The 25,353-nt window shown below is 47.8% G+C and overlaps 1 protein-coding gene across 1 annotated transcript in view; it reads left to right on the top strand.

Moving 5' to 3' along the window:
• STRA6 (signaling receptor and transporter of retinol STRA6) overlaps nucleotides 1–25,353 on the top strand; it is a 391,584-nt gene that overhangs the window by 171,786 nt on the left and 194,445 nt on the right. The window contains exons 7-8 of the mRNA XM_078685067.1: nucleotides 19,022–19,188; nucleotides 19,751–19,876. Of these exons, the coding sequence (XP_078541193.1) occupies nucleotides 19,022–19,188; nucleotides 19,751–19,876 (293 nt within the window). The remainder of the gene's footprint in view (nucleotides 1–19,021; nucleotides 19,189–19,750; nucleotides 19,877–25,353) is intronic.

The raw sequence follows: 25,353 nt of genomic DNA, 5'->3' as shown, positions 1-25,353 counted from the left end.
TAAATTTAGAAGGTAGCCTGGTGCGGGGCCCTAGTAGTCCTGTACTGAGCGGTTAGATTCCCCAGGGAATCAGAACGAGGGTAGGATAACAAGCAAATTGCCACCACCCAGCTGAGTGAATCAACATTGTGCTCTCTTAAAATCCCCGTCGGGCTGTAGCTCGTGTACTGCGGGTTTCCAACCGCCCAGTACAGGACTACTAGGGCCCGCACCAGGCTACCTTCTAAATTTATTGGAGCCTGTTATTAGGTGTGCACTACACTTTCACATAGGTCCTGATGAAGTGCCATACGATTCTTTAGGAACAACTGGGCACGAAACATGTCGACCCCACGTTAGTGACTGCCCGTTAGCAACATACATTCCTCTAGGGCGTCCATTTCATTTTATTTAAGCAGAATCTACCTAAGTCATTAAAGTTTTTTTGAGAATAGGACTGACCCTGACTTATTTTTTATCTCACTTCATGTGCACACAAACCTCCACTGTCCCCTTACCCACACGCACCTTACAGCTTCTTCTAAAAAGATATCCACCAAAGAGTCCATCGGGCATTGCAGCGCCGGCCTGACGAGGAGCAAGGCCCAATGATGAAGCATGATACCACTCGGGGTGTGTGAGGGCAACATGGAAAAAGACCTGTCTTTTCCCCTTCCGTCCTCACTTTAGGAACTACACTCTCTCTCGATGACACGTTCGTCTTGGAGCCACGTGTGCAGGACCTGCTTAAATATAGGCTCCTGGTCCCACCCCTCTCTCTTTTCAAACAACTAGATTTTTTGCCATGGCTTAATTTGTCACCACTGTTTTTTTCTCACTTTATACCTCTTACTCTTATACGTTTTCTTTTCCTATATGTTTCAACCTTTGCCTCTTACTACTTTCATTACAGCACTCATTCTTACCGAACGAAATTTTAGGCCTTTGTGTGATTTGCATGTCTCGCCCACATACTGTTCCTTTTCCGTGGTGATCTGCCTGGCCAATCACACTACTCTCCACCTCAGTCGGCTGTGTGCAGAACAACCACTTGGAGGAAAAAAAATCATAATGCCCCAAGTTCACATTTCACCCTCTTGCATGCAAACATCTGACATACTCGCTCTACAGCAAGGACGCGTTAAACTACTCACCATTTCTTTCTCTTTACCTCTTTTTCTTTGTTTCTTTTCTTTGTCTCTCTACCGTCTATTCTTTAATGTCATAATCACCCTCTTCCTTCACCTGCACTTCTCCACCTCTGTTTTTATGTACATCCTTCATCTTCACTGTCTTAATTGCTTCCTCTTTTTAGGTCTCACCTCTCAATGCGCATGCGCATTGAGCAGAGCGAGACTATAGGGCTTTAAACAAACTTTACCCAACTGGCGATTTGGTGCTGTGCCAGTGCGGTTTTAGGTCAATGCGCAAGCGCATTGACCTAAAATGCGCGTGCACATCATCAAATCGCCGTCTGTTCCCTCAGCCGCACTCCTCCCACACCCCTGCTCCGCCCCCTCCCCTGCCTGCTGTGTCGCATTTCTCCTCCCCCCCTCCCCACAGCAATGCCCTCCGTCTTGGCTCGCTTTTCTTTTAAAAACTACTCGCATTGTCACTGGCAGGACTGGTACAATCCTGGAAATTGCCAGATATCTCCGTTTGCAGAGATTCAGTATTGGAGGCCCTCACCTGTAACAATCTCAACTCCTTAATCCGCTCTCCCTCCTCCCACACCCCTGCTCCGCCCCCTCCCCTGCCTGCCGTGTCGCATTTCTCCTCCCCCCTCCCCACAGCTATGCCATCCATCTTGGCTCGCTGTTCTTTTAAAACTCCTTAATCCGCTCTCCCTCCTCCCACACCCCCGCTCCGCCCCCCCCACATCATGCTTTACCTACAGCAAGCAATCTGAAATCTTGTCAATGTGAAGACTACTTCATAACTGATCAACTTTATGGGAAATATAAAATCGCCTGGGGAGACTTATACAGTCTAACGCCTGAAACCGAATACCGAGACGTTTTCACAGAACTGTGTTAGGCTTGAAAAAGCGATAATGTAGGGACACGGGAAACACATGCCTGTCTTAGGATTTATGACTACTCATAAGGAAAATTGATGAAAAGAATAAAATCATATGTGATATTTACGTACAAAGCTCTATCTTTTTAAATTGCAAGACATGTGTTTACATTTGAGTGCCAGCACGTGCCAACATTCATTAGCTGAAAACTCCTTTCTTCAAATATAGGTTTCATAGATGTCCCACCAGAAGCAGTCCTGGCAACAAGTAGCACTGCAGTGCTGATCAGAACATCTTGTAATATGAATGCATCGTCATCATACACCAGTAGTATTACACATGCCCACCAGGAAATGGATGCTTACCAGTTCCCTCCTTACCGGACACCTCAAACTCGGTACAATACTACATTACATGTGTAAGCTTAATTTCTCCTCCCCCTCCCCACAGCAATGCCCTCCGTGTTGGCTCGCTGTTCTTTTGAAAACTACTCGCATTGTCTGAGATAAATGAACGAGCGTTGCTGCTGACCCCTCTAAACCTGCCAATTAGCAGCCCAGCTTGTGTTCGATTAGCTCCCGCTCAGTAGGCATGTCTTCACGGACCCCCAAGACCTCCCGGGCTCCCGTAGGCTGCCTGGAATCTGAGCGGCGCTCGTTAACATCACATCCCTAATTACTGCTCAGGAGGTAGAGAGCCTCTTTGATGTTCCGCACTCTGCTATTGGTCAATGCGACCTGCGTGTTGTCAAGCAAACTAGGAGCAGCGTTAGCTAACGTATGCTCAGAGAGTCAGAGTAGCTCCACTTTACGACTCCATTTTTGTTGTTGTTATTTTAAGGTTAAGGAATACAAGAAAAATAGCCGCTGCTACAAATCACTGAACCCCTACTACACCAGTTGCTCAAAGCTACCAGCTTACTCAGGGCTTTAAGTGGGATGTAAAAACTGGGGGGGCGGGTGTTTCTCAAAGGGGCGTGGGCAATGTAATTAAGTAAGCTACAAATCTGTGCTTAGCATAGTGTGCCGCCCGACTTGTATTTTGCAGTTTCTGTCATTACATCCAGATATATGATGCAACAAGTAACATCAAGTCAGGACTATTGCCTTTATCAATGGTTGTTAGTCACCATCACTCTCCCCTCCCTTCTCTTTTTCCCCTCACTCCTCACTCTCCCATCACTTTCCCCTCCCCCTCTATCCCCACTCTACCCTCCCTCTCACCACTCTCCTCCCTCTCACCACTCTCCCCTCTCACAACTCTCCTCTCTCCTGTCTCCTCTCTCCTCTCTCTCTCCCCCCTCTCTTCACTCTCCTCTCCCCTCCCCTCTACCATCTCTCTCCACACTCTCCTCCCTTTCTCCCCTCTCTCCTCCCTCTCCCTTCTCTCCCCTCCCCTCTCCCATCTCTCCTCAAGGTACACACAATTGTCAATGAGCACTAACACAGCATCATTTATACCATTTCGGCATTAGTCAACACCACTAGTTTTCCCTGTTGTTCTCATCTTCATCTCCCCCATGGTTACTCCTTTCCCAGGTCTATCTCCATTGCTCTGCCTTCCACCTCTCATGCCTCTCTCCCAAACTCATCTTCTCCCTTTCTATACTCAACTCTCTCCCTTTCTATAATCTCAGACTCCCTCTCCTGCTTCTCTCTCTTGCTTCGCTCTTGGGCTCCCTGTCCGTACTTCTCGCCCCTGATACACTCTGTCTCCCTCTCCATGCTTCTGTCCCCTGCTGCACTCAGGCTCCCTGTCCTTGCATCTCACCCTTGCTTCACTCTTGGGCTTCCTCTCCGTGCTTCTCTTCCTTGCTGCACTCTGTGCTCCCTCTCTGTGCTTCTCTTCCCTGCTGCACTCTCGTGCTCTCTAGAGATGTGGCCTAACGACCAGAGCTGCCATCTAAGTCACGTAAATGCAAAACATGTTGAATTCCAAATGCTATAGGTGTCACATTCGCGAAAGTTATAACTATTGGCATTGTAAATGACAAAGCTATCCATGTAGCTATTTTAAAAACCAACACATAAATAAAATATTTGTAATTTACAAGACCAATAGCTCCAACTTTTCTAATGCGAGACCTATTGCATTTCCAATGCTTGTTTCTCTTCGATTTTGCCTCTCACAACAACTGTTTCTTTTTCCTTATTTTCTTTTTCCTTTCTGATGTCATTCTCCTACCTATTCCTACCCCTCTTAATCTTATTCTGACCTCTGTTTTCAATCACACCTGTCCTTCATAACTGTCTTCTTTTTTCCCTTGATTTTTTTTCTCTTCTATTCTTTCTCACACACATATATTATTCTATTCCGTTCCCCTTCCATTTTCACTTTCCCCTCCCATTTTCGCCTTCTGCCTTCCATTTACCCTTCCCGTGCTCCATCTCCTTCTCTTCTCCTTTCTTACCCTATTTAAGCTTCATGTTTTATTTAATCACCCATTCCTTATCCTTCACATCTTCTTGCTCTCTTTCTCCTTTCCAACTTTTGTAGTCCATCTTTCGTCTATCTTTGGTTCTTTGCCACCTTCTCTTCGTTTTCTTCACAGTACCTCCAGTCTCCTCTCCGAAGATGTGATGGCCATTTTGCCACTACATCCACGCCAATAACTGTTTCTTCGGTTCTCTTGCACAACCTATAGTCTGCTACAGAGAACATGGCACATGCATGAATGAATGAACTGAAAGCAAACAAAATGTACTTGGGAATCATGGCCTCTTCCTTGGTGAAAGCCATGTAGGGCATTTTCAGAGAGTCCATAACGGTGATGCGGTATGGAAGATTTGGTAGTGCGTGCTAGTAATTTACAAAGAGGAGTCTACCTTTACATAAATGTCTGGGCCTCAGGCTAAAGTGTATAATCGTGAGGTGTGCATGGTGTCGGGATTCCTGTATTAGTGTTCGTGTATGACATGGTCATATTGGTATGGACAAAGTATGACCTTGCCCTGCTTTTGGGGCGTGTTTGAGGACTGTTACTGTGACCTAATATGTTAACTGACACTAAATCAACTAAAGTGATAGTGACATGCAAGCGGGCAAAGTTTAATAGCAATTCCACTATGCATAGGGTATGTGTGGATCAAGTGGGCAGTGATTCCATGGCTCATGTGTACAGTGGATGGAGGATGTGTATCAACAAGAGCACAGCCTCAAGCTTAGAGAGGAGAACTGTCTCCTAAGCGTATGGAGGGCCTGTGGGGAAACCTGTACTTGACATATATCACACAAAGCAGTAAGCGCAGTGTTGTATTGAGCAAAGATGGTGTCGCCTCTCCCTTCAATAAAGACACGGGAGCCGGAGATCAATTAAGGCACGTCTTTATTTCTCGTGCTCATCTCCAAACTAACTTTTCCCCACCTACTTCCTTTCTTCCCCACGCCCTTCCTGTGCTGCCTGTCCTGTCACACACAGGGTCAGGCAGCCACGTTACGACATCTCCCCCTTTTGTACAAAGTCTTACTGTATCTTAGATTATCTCGATGAGGCGTTCCGGCCGTCGAGTTTGCCGTCGGGGTCTCTCAGATCTTTCTGGAGTGTGTCGGTGATGTGCAGGGTGATCCTGTCTTGCTGGGCTGGATGAACCGCAATCACTGCTTCTGCTTCGACTTTCAGAGTCAGTAGACGATTCCCACGGGTGGTGGTCATCTGTTCCAGGTGGATTGCATTTCTTGAAGTGTGATACGTTTCGTGTGATTTTCTTATGATTGCCTTGAGCCGTGATCATAGTTCCTTTCCGGCGGCTGACTTTTAGCGGATGGGCAAGGTAGCGACTGTCTGCTTTTGTTCCTCGATCTCGTCGAACTACCACCCAGTCTCCTTCTCTGATATCGGTGTGCTTGGCATGCCTGCGCTGATCAGCATATGTCTTCATTTTCAGTTTCTTTTCCTGATCAATATTGACTAGTGTTTCATGATCGATGTTTGGAGGTCGAGACTGGCTCGCACTGACCATGGTGGGCAGTCGGGTGCGTGGAGCTCTCCCTAGCATGAGAGTAGCTGGACATTGATCTGTGGTGTTGTGGGGCGTGGTACGGTATGCCCTCAGCACTTCATTCAGTGCTTGTTGGATGTCTTTGTGAGCCAGTTCTGCTTGTTGTACTGCCTTTTTTAATGTTCCCATAAATATTTCCACCATGCCATTGGCTTGTGGCCATAGTGGTGCGATTCTTTGATGTTTGAAGTCAAGATGTGTTGCAAAATTAGCAAATTCGTGGCCGTTGAATGGGGGCCCATTGTCTGACTTGACGCGCAGAGGGATGCCCCATGCTGCAAATGTTTCGTCAAGTATTGGGATTACTGCGGAAGCTCTGGTGGAAGGTATGAGGTGTGCGAATGGAAATCTGGAATATTCATCCATGATGACAAGGATGTATTGACTTGACTTCAGGGGTCCAAAGAAGTCTACGGCCACTTGTTGCCACACTCCTTCAGGTAGTTCTGACATCTGTAGTGGAGCTGGAGGCTCATCTCGGCTTACTAATTGGCATGATGTGCAGTCCTTGAGGGTGTCTTCCACCATCTGGTCTAACGTTGGAAACCAGACACGTTCCTTTAGCGCCTTCTTGGTAGCGCTTGTCCCTCGGTGGCCTTCATGGGCAAGGTTGATGACTCCTTGTCTCAATTTCTGGGGAATGACGATCCTCCCCCCTCTCAGAATAAGACCTTCACTGCTGATGGAAAGTTCGTCTTGGACATGTCGGAAGGCAAGGAGCTCCCGAGAGAGAGGACTTTGGTCATCCGGCACGTGGCGCCAAGAGCAGTTGCGGATGCGTTCGGACACAGCCTGAATGGTAGGGTCTTGGGCGGATGCTTTTTGAATGGCGGCAAGCGGGACCGTGGGAAGACACGCTGCATCAATGACAAAGTGCAAGTATTCTTCAGCAATTGATGGCGGAGCAGTAGCAGACGCTTTAGGATGTCGTGACATATAGTCGGCGGGATTGTCTGACTTCCCAGGCCTGTGGACAATGGTGTAGATGTAGTCCTGCAGACGGAGGCCCCACCGCTCAATGCGCGGAGGCATCTTGGCCTTGGGGTTGCCGAATATGGTAATGAGAGCCTGGTGATCAGTGACGATGGTAAAATGTTTGCCATAGACAAAGAGGTGGAAGTGTTCACACGCCCAGACTACGGCCAGGCTTTCCTTCTCCGGTTGAGAATACCGGATCTCAGTGTCAGTGAGGCTACGACTGGCGTAGGCGATGATGTGGCGCTGGTCAGAGTCCTCAGTGTATTGGGCAAGGATGGCACCAAGCCCGACCGGGCTGGCATCTACAGTGAGTTCAGTCCGCTTTTTCACATCAAAGTAGGCCAGATTTATCGCAGAGCTGACAGCCTTTTTGATCTTCTTGAAAGAGTGATGACATCTGTCCGACCATTCAAAGGGTTGTCCTTGGCGAGTGAGTTCCCGCAGTGGGTGACTGAGCGTGGCAAAGTCGTGAATGTACCGGGCACAGTAGCTTGCCATGCCGAGAAACGAGCGAAGGTCGCCCACATCTTGAGGTGTTGGTGTGTCTGCCAAGGCCGATACTTTTTCGGGGTCTGGAGTCATACCATCCTTGGAAAAGATGTGTCCGTAGAATTTCATGTTGGATTTGTGGAATTCACATTTGGCTGAATTCAGAGTGAGATTTGCATTGAGGAGCGCATGGCACACTCTGTCAAGGGCAGTGTCATGTTCAGTTTGATCTTTGCCATACACCAGTAGATCATCACTGTAGTTGAAAGTGTTCGGTATCCCTTGGATTACACGTCTGATTGTTTCCTGGAAGATTTCGGCAGCAGATGATATGCCAAAGTTTAGGCGTTTGTAACGAAATAGGCCTTGATGAGTTGTGAATGTGGTGATGTAACGAGATCTTTCATGGAGTTCAAGTTGGTGATAACCTTTGTTGAGGTCCAGTTTTGAGAATATGGTAGCTCCGTTGAGACGGGTAATCATGTCACTGATGTGTGGCCCAGGGTGACGTTCTCGTTCAATAGCTACGTTGGCTGCACGCATGTCCACACATAGACGCACTTTGTTGTTCTGTCCCTTCTTGGGGACGACAACCACAGGTGATATCCACGGAGTGGGGCCGGATGTGCGTTCGATGATGTCTGCTTTGAGCAATTCTTGTAGTTCGTCGTCTACTGCTTGTTGCAGATGGAATGGCACTTTCCGATGATGTTGTGCCACAGGTGTGACTCGGTCGTCGATGTGCAATTTGACCTTAAAGTGGTTTAACTTTCCAAGTCCTTTGAATAGGTTGGGGAACTTTGCCACAATGTCTGGGGTGTCTTCGGTCATGTAGAGGAGTTCTACCAGTTTGAGCCGTTCTGCCATTGGCAAGCTGAGCAAGCAGTCGGCTACATCTGGACCTTCTACCACATGGATATACGCTGGGATCACTCGGTCCCGATACGATAGGGTGGTGTGGAACCGACCTAGGCACGGTAGAGGCTTCCTGGACATCCACGTGAATATTCTCACTGCTGCAGGTTCCAGCGCAGGACGTGGTTTCATGCTTTGATATTCTAGAGCGCAGATGTAGTTCAGGGAAGCGCCTGAGTCTAGGACAAATTTAGCTGGGTGACTTCCAATTCGGATGTCTAGTTTCGGATATTTTCGTAGACGATCCGGGTCTGAGACCATGCATATGTATTCATCACTATCTTGAGACACAGGTGTATGTGTTGCGGAGTCACTGGATGTTGATCTCGACCGGCGAGACTGACGTGATCTGAGGGATTGATCACTGGATCGTGATGAGCTGGTCGAGTGTCTGTCTCGTTCCTTGACAGCTCGTGCGTGGTGATGTGTTGAGGATCGAGTTCTGGAGGATCTTTGTCTTGAGCGTGATGATCTTTGTTTCGACGATTTGGCCTGACATACGTTTTCGAAGTGATTGTCTCTGCCACAGCGGTGGCAACGTTGCCCCATAGCCGGGCATTGGCCCGAGTGTGGATAGTCCTGTCCGCATCTGTAACAGGCTGGGTTTGACTTGGTAGACTTGACATGACGTGTTTCCCGTGATCTGTGACCAGTTCTGGGTCTTCGAGATGAGTAGTGGTAGGTTGATTTGTTCGATTTCCCCCGATCAGTCTGATGCTGCCGGTCCTTGTGGTTGTGAGCTTGAAGTCGAAAGGCCTGTTCCTTCTTATCCGATCTATTCCCCTCCATTTTCTTGGCGTGGTCCTCTGCTTGATCATTTATGCGTGTCATTTCTTCGATTTCTGCTAGGGAGTAGTGTTTTTTCAATAGACGTCGCCGTAGTGATTCAGACTGACATCCTTCAATTATGCGTAATCGCAGTGCGTCTTCAGTGTTGAAGTCATCAAAGTTGCAGTGACGGGCTAGTCGTCGTATGCGCAATATGAAGTCACCCATTCGTTCATCTTTTTCTTGCGTGGCAAGGTTGAACGTGTATCGTTCATAGTCAAGGTTGTACTTATGTAGGAATTGTCTGTCAAGAATTCCTTTGACGTCGTCATATGAGGCCGTGGCTGCGTCAGGCAGTTCCTTGATGAGTTGGGCAATGTCCTTCCCCACTAGGTTGCGTAGGGCAATTAACTTCTGTTTAGGGTCTTGAACTTGCGACCCTGTCATATAGTCCTCGAAGTCTTCGGACCAGGTTTTCCATTTGGGGCCCATGCTGCTGCCAGAGGTAAGTTCCAGTGGCTCTGGTGGCCTGAGGTATGACAGTCCCATGATCGTTTGGAGCCCTGTGTTATTCATCACAGCGGCGTTGGTTGGTGTGTCTTGTGTCGCTGGCGTCCCTGTTGTTGGTGTTCCTCCTGTATCACTGGATGAACTGGGCTGCTCTGACATGCTCAGGAAGAGTGCTTGTGGTTAACTGAACTTTGTTTTCCACTTACTTCCAGGTGCCTGACCCTAAGATGGCCGACACGAATGATGTGCATGGGAGTCTATAGGCAGTGCCTGACTCCAAAATGGCCGCCGTCTGGGACACGTGGTGCCAAGTATGTTCTGTACTTTTGTATTTGCAGGGGCGCTTGTAAGCAGTTTGCTGGCAAATTTAGGGTGTCAGCTGCACTTAGCGTCAGTTTTTCATCAGGACTCACCCTTTTCGGCGCCTGATCGCGTCGCTTCCTCAGCGAGCGCTTCTCCGTCTTCGCGCCCTTTTGTCACTCGTTGCAGTTGGGGCTGGTATCGCGCAGCATGGGGCTGGTATCACGCGGAGGCGGTGTGCGTCACTGGTCGCCTTTCCTGATCAGCCGCCTCGTTTCTGGGCTCCGGCTTTCAGTGGCGGTAGCGGGCGGAAGGTGAGCGCGTCTTTCTTCTGTTCGCGCGAGTCCCTCCAGCGCGATCTACAGGCTCGCCGTGTTCGGCCGCTCACAGGCGGCAGGGTGTGAGCGATGTGGGATTTAGCATTGAGGATCCCACCCTCGTCGCCAGTGTCGCCTCTCCCTTCAATAAAGACACGGGAGCCGGAGATCAATTAAGGCACGTCTTTATTTCTCGTGCTCATCTCCAAACTAACTTTTCCCCACCTACTTCCTTTCTTCCCCACGCCCTTCCTGTGCTGCCTGTCCTGTCACACACAGGGTCAGGCAGCCACGTTACGACAGATGGAGGAGGCTTACTGGGGCAGGTGTTAATTACAGAAAATGCGTTCACGCTGTCTCTGTTAGGAGATGGATAGGCAGTTACCTAGGGCTGAATTAAATTGGGATTTATTTATTTATTTTTTGCAATTTTTAAAGCGCACAAATACCCGTATGGGTGTCTCGGCGCTAGCGTTACAGAACTCACTTATGAGATGAGGGGGAGATTAAGAGGAAAATAACCATGTTTTGAGGCTCTTTCTGAAATTGAGAAGCGTGGGGGCTGTTTTAATGTGGAATGGTAGAGTATTCCACAATTTGGCAGTGGCGATAGTAAAGCATCTATCTCCCCAGCTGGCCTTTCTTGTCCGAGGGACATTCAACAAGTAGGCTGAGGTTGATCGTAAGGTCCTGCGTTATTCCACTGGACAAAGCGCTTCTTTTAGAAACTGTGGTCCCGCGTTGTTCAGAGTTTTATAGGCTATACACAGAGCCTTAAATTTGATTCGGCTCCTAATAGGGAGCCAATGTAGCTCTCTGATGTAAGGGGAGGTTGATGTAAATTTAGGGATGTGTAGTAAGGTTCTGGCAGCAACGTTTTGCACTGTCTGGAGTTTATTGAGGACCTTTTCCTGAGCATTCAGGAAAAGGGAATTGCAATAATCGGTTCTTGAAAACACTAAGGTGCTAATTTGTGTTTCTTTGTGACATAGGTAATTTTGCAAAAAATTTAAAGAAATTAAACATGCATCTGAAAATGTAATTGGCTAATGTCTTGTGTGGCAATTTAATGCAAGAATTGCCTCACATACAAATGCCATGTCAGAAGCTGATAGAAAAGTGCCAGTAGGAGAAAATGCCTCTTGACTACAAATTTACTGTTCTGCGGAGACATTTTCATCTCAAAACTGTCCCCCAGTAGGCACAGTTACATAGAAGTATTAACAATGGCAAAAATCATAAATCTTGGCTCCTCCACCTCATATCCCTTGTTTTCCAGGTAGATGCTTCTTATAGACTTTTAAGTGAAGGGAGCTCTGAGGTATTACAGTCAATCGCATGCACCCATTGTAAAGTACACAATTATTTTTGCAATTTACTTCGAACACCACTGATGGCTGGGACCAACACTTTGCCTGATCCCTGTGTGTGTATGCTTGTTTAGTTGGAGGACTAAAGCTGTGTGTTACTGATGAGGCCAAACTATGCCAAAAACGACTTGGGGGTTGCTTGTGCTCCTGTTCAGAGGTGACCTGGCCATGGCAATTTGGGCTGGACTGTTCTTATTGGAGCAGAATCAAGACAGAGTTGACTATGTACATCTCTGAAGTGGCATAGTGGTGAGAAAATGATGGACGTTTATACAGCCTAGTGTGAAAGGCGGTGGCTGAGACGTTTACAAACATTGAATCCTTCACTTTTCTCTTTTGTTCAGTGCAAGGCCTTAATTGCAGTGGGCATGCCCAGACATGGGCCTGGGGCTATGCCTAGACATGGATCCTGTGGGTATGCCTAGACATGGGTCCTGTGGGTATGTCCAGACATGGGTCCTGTCGGTATGCCCAGACATGGGCCCTATGGGTATGCCCAGAACGAGTCTTGTGGTTATGCCCAGACATGGGTCCTGTGCCCTCTGTGCCACAGGACTCAAGCTATATCTTGCTGATGATGCCTAACTATGAAAAACCAACCTGGAGTTTCATGTTTTCCCCCTTCAGAGTGGCTCTGGACAAGCAGATCAAACTGTACTGTACTGATAGCTCCAGGATCCATGCTGATTTGCAAATGGTTTGTTTCTGCCTGTCTGTGCATAGTTGAAGAAAAACAATAGTGACTGGAAGAAAAACAATAGTGATTGCAGTGCCCGAGACCCTTGCAAGCATTCCATCCATCATTGTTGTGTTCCTTGAATAGCTGGATGCAGCCTATTACTCCTTTGCAGCCCTCGCTCATAAAGAATGTGTGACCGAATTCAAACCACATCTTAACGTCTTTATCAAAATAATACAAATTTGTCACATTATTTTCACATTCTTACCAACTAACCCTATTCACCCCCCCACCCCCCTCCAGCGCTAAAATCTATTTGAATCAGGTGATAATTTTGTGAATCAACAATTTCAATGTAACAGACCCAACCCTTCTGGAAATTCTGCTCCTTGATCTTCAAATAGGATTAGGTGGTCTCAATCGTCATTAATGTGATGATGCAGAATCAGAAAATACCTTTTTTTTTAAATGGAACGTGTATATGAACTATAACTATACAGTAGTGACTGACATTGAAAAGGCATTTTTTGATTTGCCTATAATTGTTGATCCCATGGACGGGTCTGCACCTAATTTCATAGTCGTTGAGCATAGTTCAGCATATCAATTTTTGTGGACATAACAGAGGCGAAAAAGTTATGGAAGTCAGAGAATAGTGTGCGATTTGTGAGTCAAAAAGCGGTGTGATTGCACGAGTGGTCATTTTAAGTAGTGGATTCCCCTGCCATTTGTGAAACATCATAAATCTGATGCAAGTTGAGACTTTCACAAAGCGTTAATAAAAAAAGAAAGGTAAATTTGGTGTGAGGCAGAGACATATAGAGAAAGAGACATACAGAGAACAAATGACTAACAGTTGGAGTTGGCTGCCTCTCAGCAGGTTGGGTGCAGGGCCTGGCCATAGGACAACCCCTCTGCACACGGCCAAAAGCGAGGGATGGGAATAAAGTGTTTGATTAAAAACACATAGAAATTCACTGAAAAAAAGCCACAATTCAAAACTGAGTTACTTTTCGGGCTCAAATGTCTAAAACCACTCAAATTCACCAGTTAAGGTGTACATCACACATACAACAGTTATGGGTATGGTGTACAACACACAAACTCGCATGGGTGATGCAAGTTCTGGCATTTGTTTATATAATTGCATTCCGACGCAAATATATTTCAACATTGCCTATGTAATGTGTGTAGTAATACGTTTTTTTATTCTGTATGTGCTATTTTTGTTTATATTTTATACATTTATTCATCTGCAATGAATCAGTAAAAGTATTGTCACAGATCAATATAGAAGTCTAAAGCCGGCCTTTCACACACCTTTGGTCCTCATCGCAAACAGCCCGGTGGCAGAGGGCTTGTGCGCGACTATTGGAGCGCTGAGGCAACTCAGTTTTTACTTTATTTTACTGCTGATTACGAGCAGGGAATTTTAATTTCTTAAACTCCTACCCTGCTGATTACGAGCAGCGGCGCTATTTTTAATAACCCCCCTTCACTCGGTCCTGCTGATTACTAGCAGGAACACTCACCTTCCATCCTGCCTGTTCCTCCCTAGAAGCCAGCCACCCGCTGTGGACTGACCGCCTAACGGTGCTCCCCAGCGACCGCGGGCGCCATTTTGGATTGGGTTGGTCGGCGAGTTCGACCTCCGCCACACCCCCAGCGTCATATCCTATTTAAACATTTACCATGTGTCAGCGCAGCGGGCGCGTCGTAGGCGCGCCGGAGTTGCGCCTGAGTTGCGCCTGAGTTAAGCCCGTCTGCGCCCGTCCGCGGCCGGCCGGGGCTAGGGGCGTGCCCTTATGCCCCTCTCATCGCCTACTCCTCGGAGAGTCTTAAACATATGCAAGGTAACTGGCCGCTTCCATCCTCCGTTAGCAGCACTATCTCCACCCTTGGTCTTGCTTCTTCCCCTTTGTTGCCCCGTTCACCCCCTCCTACCCTCCCTCCTCCCCTGTCCTTCATCCTATTGAACACCAGATCGGCGGTGAAACACCACCAAGATCTGTTTATCCTGCTTGACTCCCATAAGCCTGACATATTGTGTCTAACCGAGACGTGGTTTTGTGAGTCCTCACTCCCATCTCTCTTGGCTGCTCTCCCCCCTGCTTATGCGGCCCTTCGTGTTGACCGCCCGGCAGGGAAAAAAGGGGGTGGCGTGGCATTCATTGCTAGATCAGAGTATAACTTTCAACTTCTCCCTTTCACCTCTATCGACTCCACTGAGTACCTCGTGGCTCGCTCTGCCACCTTCTCCCCCCCCCCGCTTGTCTGTCTGTTAACATATCGACCACCCCAGTCTACTCCCTTGTTTATATCGGCCTTTCAGGATTTACTGGGCACGTTAGTGGTCAACTATGCTTCCGTCTTGGTGTTGGGCGATTTCAACTACTGGCCCAACGATCCGTCCGAATGCCCAGCTTCAAAGCAATTTACTGAATTACTTCAGTCATTAAATTTTACCTCCCATATCCTAGTCCCCACACATATAGGCGGCCACGGGTTAGACCAAGTCTGGTCTTTTAACCATTCCATCTCTTTCATATCAGTGTCCCCTTGTCCATGGTCTGACCATGCTTTTGTTTTCTTCTCTCTTCACCTTAACCTTGCTGCTAAGATCCCGCTGGTAAAAAACACCTGGGCACGGAACTGGAACCGTGTTGACCTGACTTCACTATCATCCTCTCTCCTACTTTCTGCACCCGACTTGGTCGGTTTACCTTCCTCGTCACAAGCTGCTGGGATTGACACCTGGCTTGCGGGAGGCTGTAATTTATTAGCCCCCTTACGCCGGATATCAACCAAAAGACCCAAGGAGGCGAATCGGTGGTTTAATGAAGACCTAAAGGAAAAAAAGCTCTCACTCCGGCGTGCTGAGAGATCATGGAGAAGGGAATATTGCCCCCTGCAGAAGACGCACTACACCACACTATTGCAGGAATACAAAAAAGCTATCTTAGAAGCCAAAACCGCCCATTTCTCATCTAAAATCTTAACAGCAGGAAATCAATCGAGAGAAATTTTTACCATCGTCCATGAGCTAGCTTTTTCAGAGAGGACTATGTCTAAACCTCCCCCCACTCAATCTTTGTGTGACTCTCTGAATTACTACTTCCTTGAAAAAATCGCCAATATCAAGAGCAATATCCCTTCTCCTTCTGCAACTTATGTGGATCCCCTCCCTCCTATCCTTCAACCCTTTCTAACTTCAATCCCCCTTTTCACGGAAGAGGTGTTCCTGGAAACACTCCTCAAAGTCAAGTCAGGCTCTCCAGCCGATCTTTGTCCGGCTCGTATTCTCCAACAAATCTATTCCGTTTGTACTCAGCCCCCCATCACCTTCCTCAATAGTTCCCTTGTACAAGGGGTTGTGACTCCAGCCCTCAAAGCGGCCACTATTGTGCCTATTCTGAAGAAACCAGGCGCCGGTCCATCCACTCCAATTAATTACCGGCCCATCTCCTTGCTGCCCTACCTGGGCAAGGTGCTTGAGCGCCATGTTGCCTCGGCACTTAGCGCTCACGTGGAGGCCACTGGAGGTTTGGCATCCTGTCAAGCGGGTTTCCGTCCTAAGCACTCCACTGAGTCCGTCGTGGTGTCGGTCCTCGACAACCTCAGGGAGGGCTTGGACCAAAACAAACATCAAGCCCTGGTGCTCCTCGATCTCTCCGCCGCTTTTGATACGGTGGATCATTCCATCTTGCTTTCACGTATCAGAGCGGCGGGAATCGGGGGCTCAGCACTAGTCTGGCTCTCGTCCTTCCTGCGGGATCGCACACAGGCGGTCCGGCTGGGGGATTTCACGGCAACTTCACTCAAGATCACGTGTGGTGTCCCTCAGGGTTCTTCTCTCTCTCCCCTACTGTTTAACCTCTATATCTACCCTCTAATCTGTGCACTCCAGCAGCTGGAGGTCACTGTATACAATTATGCAGATGATCTCCAGCTCGTCTTCAATCTCTCCTCTTCCCCCCACGCTATCTCTAATTTTCAAACTATCATGATCTTCATCAGGGACTGGATGAGCCACAACCACCTGAAGCTGAACCCGGACAAAACCGAGTTGGTGCTCACTGGTGGCTCTTCCAGTCCCTGGAATTCTTCCTTTTGGCCTTCTTCCCTTGGTTCCTCCCCTGTTCCCTCTTCCACAGTCAAGACCCTAGGTATAAAAATCAATAATCATCTTACACTTCACTCACAAATCAGTTCTGTTGTCTCTTCTTGCTTTCTCATGCTCCGCACTATCCGCACTGTGTCCCGATTTTTTTCCCCTCTGGCACTTAAACTTATTATGTCTGCCCTTGTGATCTCCCGGCTAGACTATGCCAATGCCCTGTACAATGGCATCCCGGCTTATAGCCTACGTAAACTCCAGCTCGTACAAAACCAGGCAGAACGGCTGGTGTACGGTCTCTCCCGCTTCCATCATTCCACGCCACTACTGAAGGCGCTACACTGGTTGCCTGTCCAGCAACGTGTACTCTTTAAAACCGGTTGCATGGTTTTCCAGGCACGCCAGGGAATGGCCCCTGTTTTCATTTCTTCTTTGTTAACAGAATATGTCCCCACCAGACAGCTCCGATCATCCTCCCAATCCCTTTTACAGGTCCCTCGCTACAAGAGGAAAAAATTGGGAGGGTCCAATTTCTCAGTTTTGGCTCCCACTTTTTGGAATTCCCTCCCAGACCATCTACGAGCGACCAAACATTACTCCCTCTTTCGCAAGGGCCTGAAAACTTTTTTGTTCGTCCAAGCTTTCCCTCAATAATTTTCCCTCTTCACTTTTTTGCTTCTCATGCCTCCTAAAGCGCCAAGAAACCGTTTGGTGTACGCTGCGCTATATAAATATTTTAAATTCAAATTCAAATTCTGCACAACCTTTTAGGGCCCTGGGAGATTCAACTTCGACCCACATACAATATAAATGCTAACCTTTTTTCCCTCTTCTATCCCTCTGCTGTCCTTCTCAATCCAAATAACTGCTAATATCCACCACTCAAACTACTTTCACATTTCACTATACTAATTCACCACTAAGCCTTTATGGGTTACGGAGTAGCACGCTAGTCGCAGAAAAAAAGGTTTTAACACCCAATCGGGGGTAACAAGCGTTATATAAATGCAAACCTTTTTACCTTTTCTATCCCTCCACTATCCTTCTGAATCCAAATAACTGAGTAACCTATCCTCCACTCAAATTATTTTCATTTTTCACAATACTAACAACACTAATCCTTTGAGTTCGGTAGTAGCGTGCTACTCACCGAAAAACCTCGTTGTCGCCTCGTCAAGGGTAGTAAGCGCTATATAAATGCAATTACATTACAATACAATACATTTCCTTGCCACCCCAGGCTTTTTGCTCATCTGTCTTTCCATTGAGACTTCTTGACATCGTGTCCATCGCTCCATTGGGAAGTGATCTTGGGAAACATCCTTTTACAACGCAACTTTTACCACGCAGTGCCTTTACGACACAACTTTTACAACGCAAACCATTACAACGCATTGCGCTGGGGGGCGCTCTAGGATAGGGAATAGGTTTAATGTACTATCCAACACCTTCCCTACTATCCACGGGGACTGGAGTTGGAATAGTAAATTAAACTATTCACTATCCAGCGCCCCAAAGCACTATGCGTTGTAATGGCATGCGATGTAAAACTTGCGATGTAAAAGCATGCGTGGTAAAAGCATGCGTTGTAATGTCATACATCCAGGGATCTTATGTGGCTTATGTGAAAGTTTAGACTAACCGCTGAGGGGAGAGCCACCAACCATGCTTGGCATTATAAGCAATTTGTGCACTCACGTTCCTCAAGCACCGTGGGAATCCAGAGGAAGCTGGCACTCAGGGGTTCTGTGGTTGGAAAGCAGTGTGTAGCGTATTGTGCAGGCTGTCTGTACAGCCTGATGCCAGGGAGTCTGTAGTACAGTATCTCCTGGGCAAGCACTTTGTTGCACAGTAACAGATGTACAGATATTCTGTGACACTTTAACTAACGGGGTGACAAGGTTTGCATAGAAACCAATGCGTAGGCATTCAATGCAGAGCAACGACCGAGCAGGCGTCCTGTGGAAATGTAACCGACTAACCAACAGTCTGTGTGCAGGTCTGTGTGGAGTAACTACTAATCAAGCAGTCTGTGGCACAATAACTGTGTCAGATACTCTCTGTGGCGTAACTGAGGAGCAGGTATTTTATGTAATGTAACCAATGAGCCGCGCTCTATACTTGGCGGCCATATTGCTGTGTGTGATAACCGATGAACAAGCATTCTGTGGAGTAAACAATGAGTAGGCATAGTGATCAAAGACCTGGCATTTTGAAGTACAGTATCTGACAGCCAGACATCCTGAGATTTGAAAACATCTGCCACACAGTAATTCGTGGAGTCACATCCGGTTCAAAGGCACTGCTGGGCAGCCATCTTGTAGCAGAGTGACACACAGGCAGGCCTTTTGCACCCAGAAACTGATGAGCAGCTAACAGCCAGGCATTCTGTGACGCATTAGGTGATTGAAAGATATGCTATTGTAGGAAATCACAAACAGCGATTACGTGGTGCAATTGGTGGATGAACACGCGCTCTGGTTGTTGGACACAGGGGCGGTTGTTGCCTCAAGCCAGAAGCATTTGAAAGCATTGCCTGCCTGTATATGCAGCTGCCTTTTTTTGTCTCTTTCTCCTCTAGAATACTGGAAGATTCTGGCTTTGCTCTATTACCCCGCACTCTACTACCCTTTGCTTGCATGCATGAGCATCCGGCACGGGGCAGGCTACTTCCTGGGCGGCATTCTCTCCTGGCTCCATTTCGGCATTCTTATCTGGCAGAAAGCCCAGTGTCCAAAGGCACCCCAGGTAACTGACATGGAGTCAGAAAGCATCTGCAAATCTAACATTTCTTTGACTTTTGGCAATGCCTTAACCAGGGTCTTGTGTCCTTGTCTCAAGAAGTGTTCAACTCTCAGCTAAACTTTCCTGTCTACTGACAAACACATTGGGAAGCTATTGGCAGGAAGCCCAGCTATGAATATGGGATGTTTACCATACAATCCCCCCCATACATTTAAATGTAGACTTCCTGCACCCTTCTGTTTCACTGTTAGACCTTTTTTACGTAAACCACATGGGGTGTTTCAAGTAGATGCCCATATTTACAACATATGGGTTTACGCTTTCCTGTCTGGACACATTTATATGGTGTCAAATTACCTTTGGAGAAGCCCTCCAATCAGACCCACAGATTCTGCACCCTGATGGGCTGCCTTCATCCAAATGACCCCCAGAAGCTACTGTTAGTCTTATGTTGGGATTAAGGGTGCTATCCTCCTGCCCGGTGGATGGTGGAGGGGTGAGAGGAGCTCAGGCGGGGCTGATGGTGCATGTGTCTGGTTACTAACGCCAGTGTTCGTCCCTCCAGTTCCACAGATACTACTCGCTGCTCTCTGCCCTGCCTCAGATCGCCTGCTTTCTGCTGCTCTGCTTGCTGTACCCAGCCTGGCTTCTGAAGAAGTGCAAAGAGGACAAGAAATCAAAGGGTGATGAGGTAAGAAGTGCCCCGGATCCATGCCTCGCATGTATATCCATATGTAGCATGTCGCATTTTCCCATCCCAAGCCCTTTGACCATGATGGCAAGAAACTCTGCTATCCTCTACATGCACTTGCCCGAAGAGAGGCCAAGGATGTATTTGTGCACTGAGACTAAAATCCAGAAGGTATCGGTCTGGCAAAAGACCAGTGAGTTAAATGGCATGTGGATACTTAAGGTTTCTTCTACTTAGAGCTCCTAGGGATTCAATGGACATTACTGTCCTTCACCTGCTCACTTGCACCTCTTCTCCAGAGGTGCTCGATGCAGCAATACGACTGTTATTCAATGGCTGGAATTGGCATGGAGACAATGCCCATGTCCTATCTAGGGCCCATTGATGGGGCATTGTGTAAGACATGGTGATGGTGTAGTGCAACATGTGTTGTGCTCCCTACAATAGGACCAAACTTAGTATACGTGGGAGGCGTCAATTTTGAGTTTCATAACAAGCAGTGGCTTTAAAATTCCCAGTTAATGAAAGAAAAAGAATAAACTAACGAGGAGCCAGAAGTTTCCGAAGGTAAACTCCTTAATCAAAGAGGATTTGGCTTGAATGCAGTCATTCATGGGAGAGAATTTCTTTCTCATGCTTTTTTCAGCTCGGTTTCCAAGGCAATGCATCATTAGCAGGATCTCTGACTCCTGATTGGATGAGACGGGCAGAAAAGCCTTAAAGAACAGAAAGATCTTGTTTGTGCTTCTTTAGTAAAGCCTTGTCACTTGTATGCACTTCCAGACAAAGCCGTTGTTCTCCCTTGCAATAAATAAATAAATAGAAAGAAAGATAGAAACTGTTGGTAGAAAATGAGTCTTATCAACTATTTACCTACCACTTATTGCTTAAATATCAGAAAACCCCCACCTATTCTCCAACTTTTTCCCAATTCTTTTTGATTTGCAAATTTGTTTTAAATTGAATGTTGTTTTCTGAAAATCAACTCTAACCAAACTGTCCCACTTTGCACCTGTATTTCTACTCATCCCCTTTGACAGTGGCTTAGAGCATTAAACAGGCCTCCTACCCCCCCCCCCTAGGATTTATGTTATATGTGCATGATCCTCCGACCAGACAAGGCCTTTGCGGGCCCTGTCCTTCTTCTCTGCTTCTCTCTCGCCTTCCCTCTTGGCTGATTCTCTACCCAAAGTTTGTTTCTGCCAGTGTTTAAGCCACTGATTCTGGTAATCTCTGCTGCTTTCTTTGCCAATCTTATTTGTTGTCTGCTGTTTCTCTATTGTGGCTTTTGACTGCTTTTTTTTTGCTGCCGCGTACAGGGGTTTTCCGGTCAATTCTGCCACTTTCACATGTTCTCTGCTCATTTCTGCTGCCACTTCACTCATTTTCTGCTTAATTTTGCCATCTCTCTATTGCCACTTTCACTGTTTTTCTTTTAATTTCTGCTGCCGTTTAGTCTTTTTTGCCCCTTTCTGTGGTTTTTCCGTTTTCACCACTTTCACTCTCTTTGTTTCTCCTTGTGCCATTGTTGATTTTTCTGATATTTTTCCACCTCTTTTAAATTATATTCTTTTTGCTTCCTCCCTTCCCGTGGCCTTTCCTTTCCCAGCCCTTCCCGAGCTGAGCACTTCTTACCTCTTTTCCTGCATCCCGTGCTTTCCAGCGCCTACTTTCAGCCCTGCCAATTGTCTCACCCCACACCTCTCCCTTTGCCACGACAGCTCGGAAACAAAGCAGACGTGCACAGTGGGTGCACTGTTGGTTTGATTGATTGATTGATAAAAATGTATAATGCGCAAAACAATAACCCGCAGGTATCAAGGCGCCTAACAATAACATCTAAAAAGGGAACGCATATCCTTACACATAGGCTTGCAAAAAGAGGCGGGGTTTAAGGGCACTTCGGAAATTCTGTAAGGAGGGTAGGGACCTAAGATCCAAAGGGAGATCATTCCACCACTTGGGGGCCAGGGTGGAGAAGGCCCTGCCACCCCACTTGGCTCTTCGTATACGGGGGAATGTGAGGAGCAATTTCCTGGAAGAGCGCAAGTCCCTTCCAGGAATGTAATGGGAAATGATTGAGCCAATTCCCGTGTCGTGGTTCTTAGCAATGGCTCTATAGGTCATGCATAGGACCTTGAACCGTACTCGGTGCTCTACCGGTAGCCAATGCAGCGCTTTCCTAGCCAACGTGGCCGAGGAGCGTCTGGGGACATCCAGAACAAATCTGGCCGCCGCATTCTGGACTACCTGCAAGCGCTGCAGCAGGCTCTTGTTCAGCCCCGCATACAGCGCATTACAGTAGTCCAGTCGTGAGCCAATAAATGCAACAGCTATTTGCTTTCTGGATTGCTGAGAGAGATATTTCCTAATTCTTCGCAGGGTGTGAATTAAACCCCTGCAGGTAGAGATGGTTCTACTAACCTGTCTGACCATATCCAGGGCAGGGTCTATCATCACCCCAAGATTCTTAGCAGATGTCGTGGGGGAAGGGCATTCTCCTAGTGAGTCAGGCCACCAACTGGCTGACCAGATGTTCTCTTTCCCTCCGAACACCATCACCTCAGTCTTCTCCCCATTCAGTTTTAGTGAATTCTGAATCATCCACTGACCAACCGCCTCCATGCAAGATCTAAAGTTGGAGGCAGTTGGCACATCTGAATGGGAAAGCGAGACGAGGATTTGGGTGTCATCTGCATAGGAAACTACCTCCATCCCGAAAGTTCTAATTAGTCTGGCTAGTGGGGTCACGTAGATGTTAAATAGGGTCGGACTAAGAGCCGACCCTTGCGGGACCCCACACAGCACCGGTCGGGATGGAGATAGAAACTCCCCCAGCTTGACTCTTTGTTCCCTTCCGTCAAGGAAGGAAGTCAGAAGATCTAGAGCTGCGTCCTTCACCCCCACTTCCCTCAGACGAGCTGTAAGTACTGAGGGGGAGAGGGTATCGAAGGCCGCAGTTAGATCTAACAGGATCAGGAGGGTGGTCTGGCCCCCATCCACTTTCGTGCGGATCTTATCAAGCACAATAGTGAGGGCCGACTCAGTGCTGTGTTCCCTCCTGAATCCGTGTTGGGAAAAGTCAAGACATCCCGACTGTTCCACGAAGGCAGCGAGATGCTTGTTTAGATGTGCCTCAAGCATCTTCGCAGGGGCTGGAAGCAATGAGATAGGACGGAAGTTTTTTAGGACCTCCGGATCAAGGGAGGCCTTCTTTAGCAGAGGTTTCACTACTGCACTCTTCCATTCCGTGGGGAAGACACCGTCTCTCATAGCTAGATTCATAATTTCCAGCAGAGGCGGTAGGAGGGTTTCCCTACACTGCTTAAGGATTTTCAGTGGGCAGGTATCTAAGGGGTAGCCAGATTTGATCTTATTAAGCAAGGTCTCCAGATCTTGTAAGGCCAGAGGGGGGAAAGAGTCCAGGGTGCTCAGAGGGGAGATGTCAAGGGTCGTCATATTCATCTCAACCCGGGCCGGGGGCTCCCTGATAGAAGCTCTTTGTTCCTCAAGAGCCAGATAGATATCCTGTATTTTGGAATGAAAGAAGGAAGCGATTTTGTTACAAAGATCCTGAGAGGGTACAACAGGGTCAGGGGTTTGCAGGTTGACTAAGGAGTCAACAATTCTGAAAAGCTCCTTCGGCGATGAGAGTGAGGTTGTCACGGCCACAAAGTAATCTTGTTTGGCCCGCACAATCTCAGCCTTATATTTCCTGACCAGGAGTTTGTGAGCTTCCTTGTTCTTAAGGTCCCAGCCTGAGTGCCAGAGCCTCTCCATCCTCCTCACTTCTTGCCTGAGGAGCCTGAGGGATTCAGAAAACCAAGGGGCAGATGGTCTTTTTCTAGCCCGGCGGCGGGTCTGTGTTGGGGCCAATTCATTCAGGGCCTCAGTAATAACCTGTTCAAAGTGACCAACCGCGGTCTGAACACTGTCCATGCCAGTGATAGAAAGACTAACAGCCCATGGTGCAAAGGAATCATTGCTGATATTCCTAAAGTTTCTGGCAGTTTCCACTGAGTGTTTCCCTATTTTACTTCCATCCATCCTATGATATTCCAAGAAGAAAGGGACCGCAAGGTGATCGGACCAAGACAGGTGCATCGGATCCTTGACGGTCAGGCGATGGTCATTAGAAAATATACCATCTAGTGTGTGGCCCGCACGATGGGTAGCCCCGCTGACTCGCTGCGTGAGTCCACAAGACGCCAAGGCCTCCATAAGACATGTAGTGTCAGAGGAGTCATGCCGTTCTAGATGGTAATTAAAATCGCCTAGGATGGAAAAATTATCTCGACCAAAATAAGGTTCCAAGGACTGGAGGAGATTATGCGTGAAGTCGGTCCTCGGGCCAGGGGGTCGGTACAGCAGAATTCCGTTAAAAAAGGGGCATTGCCCTTCCTTTATGGAAAAATAAAAAGCTTGAAAGTTACTGGGAGAGTCGGGTATAGGTATTGTGTGGCATTGCAAGTGGTCTTTAAAAAGGATCGCTATGCCCCCTCCCACTCGTCCCTGTCTGTCCAGTCTGGCCAGGCAGTACCCTTCCGGTACAGCTTCGATCAGATCAGGACCAGATGAGTCTTTAGCCCAAGTTTCAGTGATGAATACTAGGGCAGGTTTTCTGTCTAAGACCATCTCCCTAAACATTATCTTGTTTTTGACAAGGGAGCGGGCGTTGATCAGAATGCCTTCCACTCCCACTGTCCTGAGTCTACTGACAGTGGGGTGGTCAGAAGAAAGGTGACGGGGAACAGGAATAGCAGGCCCACGCGAGTGGTAGCAGCCACATCGTAAAGGAGAGAGAAGTTCATCAGGTTCATAAAGGTGAGAGCACGGCAAACTACGGGGTTTTAGGCGTTGCATCTCCTGAAGAGAGTACCTATACGAGGAGTCGTACGCTTCATCTAAGTCCAGAGTCCAGCCGCCCAGCGCGTCCTCTGCGCGGACGGGCGCAGACGGGCTGGACTCTGGCGTGACTCCGGCGAGCACGCTGCGCGCCATTACGACCGGTTAATATAGGGCTCTAGGCAGTCCACCTGACTGCTAGAGCGCAGGACAATGGAGCGCTTCCCCGAACCCTCCCAAGATGGCGCCCAACCAGATCCAAAGCGCGAGGGACCGGCCCGCCCAAGTAGCGGTGAGGAAACAGTTTACATGTGGTAATGCGGACAGGGATAAAAACAGGGGAGACAGTGTTCAAAAATGAATACAAATAAAAAGACAAAACCGGGATTTTTTTAAATGCGCAGAGCGTCCTGAAAGCAAGCCTAGCTGTAAGAATAATATCCAAGCAAGGAGAGCCTACCTCCAGTCCTGTTTAAGTACTGTTTCTCCACTGCTCGCAGCTGCTCTAAGCGACAGCCTCTAGGCAGTCCACCTGACTGCTAGAGCGCAGGACAATGGAGCGCTTCCCCGAACCCTCCCAAGATGGCGCCCAACCAGATCCAAAGCGCAAGGGACCGGCCCGCCCAAGTAGC

The sequence above is a fragment of the Lissotriton helveticus genome, chromosome 3_2, assembly GCF_964261635.1.
Source record: "Lissotriton helveticus chromosome 3_2, aLisHel1.1, whole genome shotgun sequence".
Taxonomy (NCBI): Eukaryota; Metazoa; Chordata; class Amphibia; order Caudata; family Salamandridae; genus Lissotriton; species Lissotriton helveticus.
This window is presented reverse-complemented; position numbering and strand designations above follow the sequence as displayed.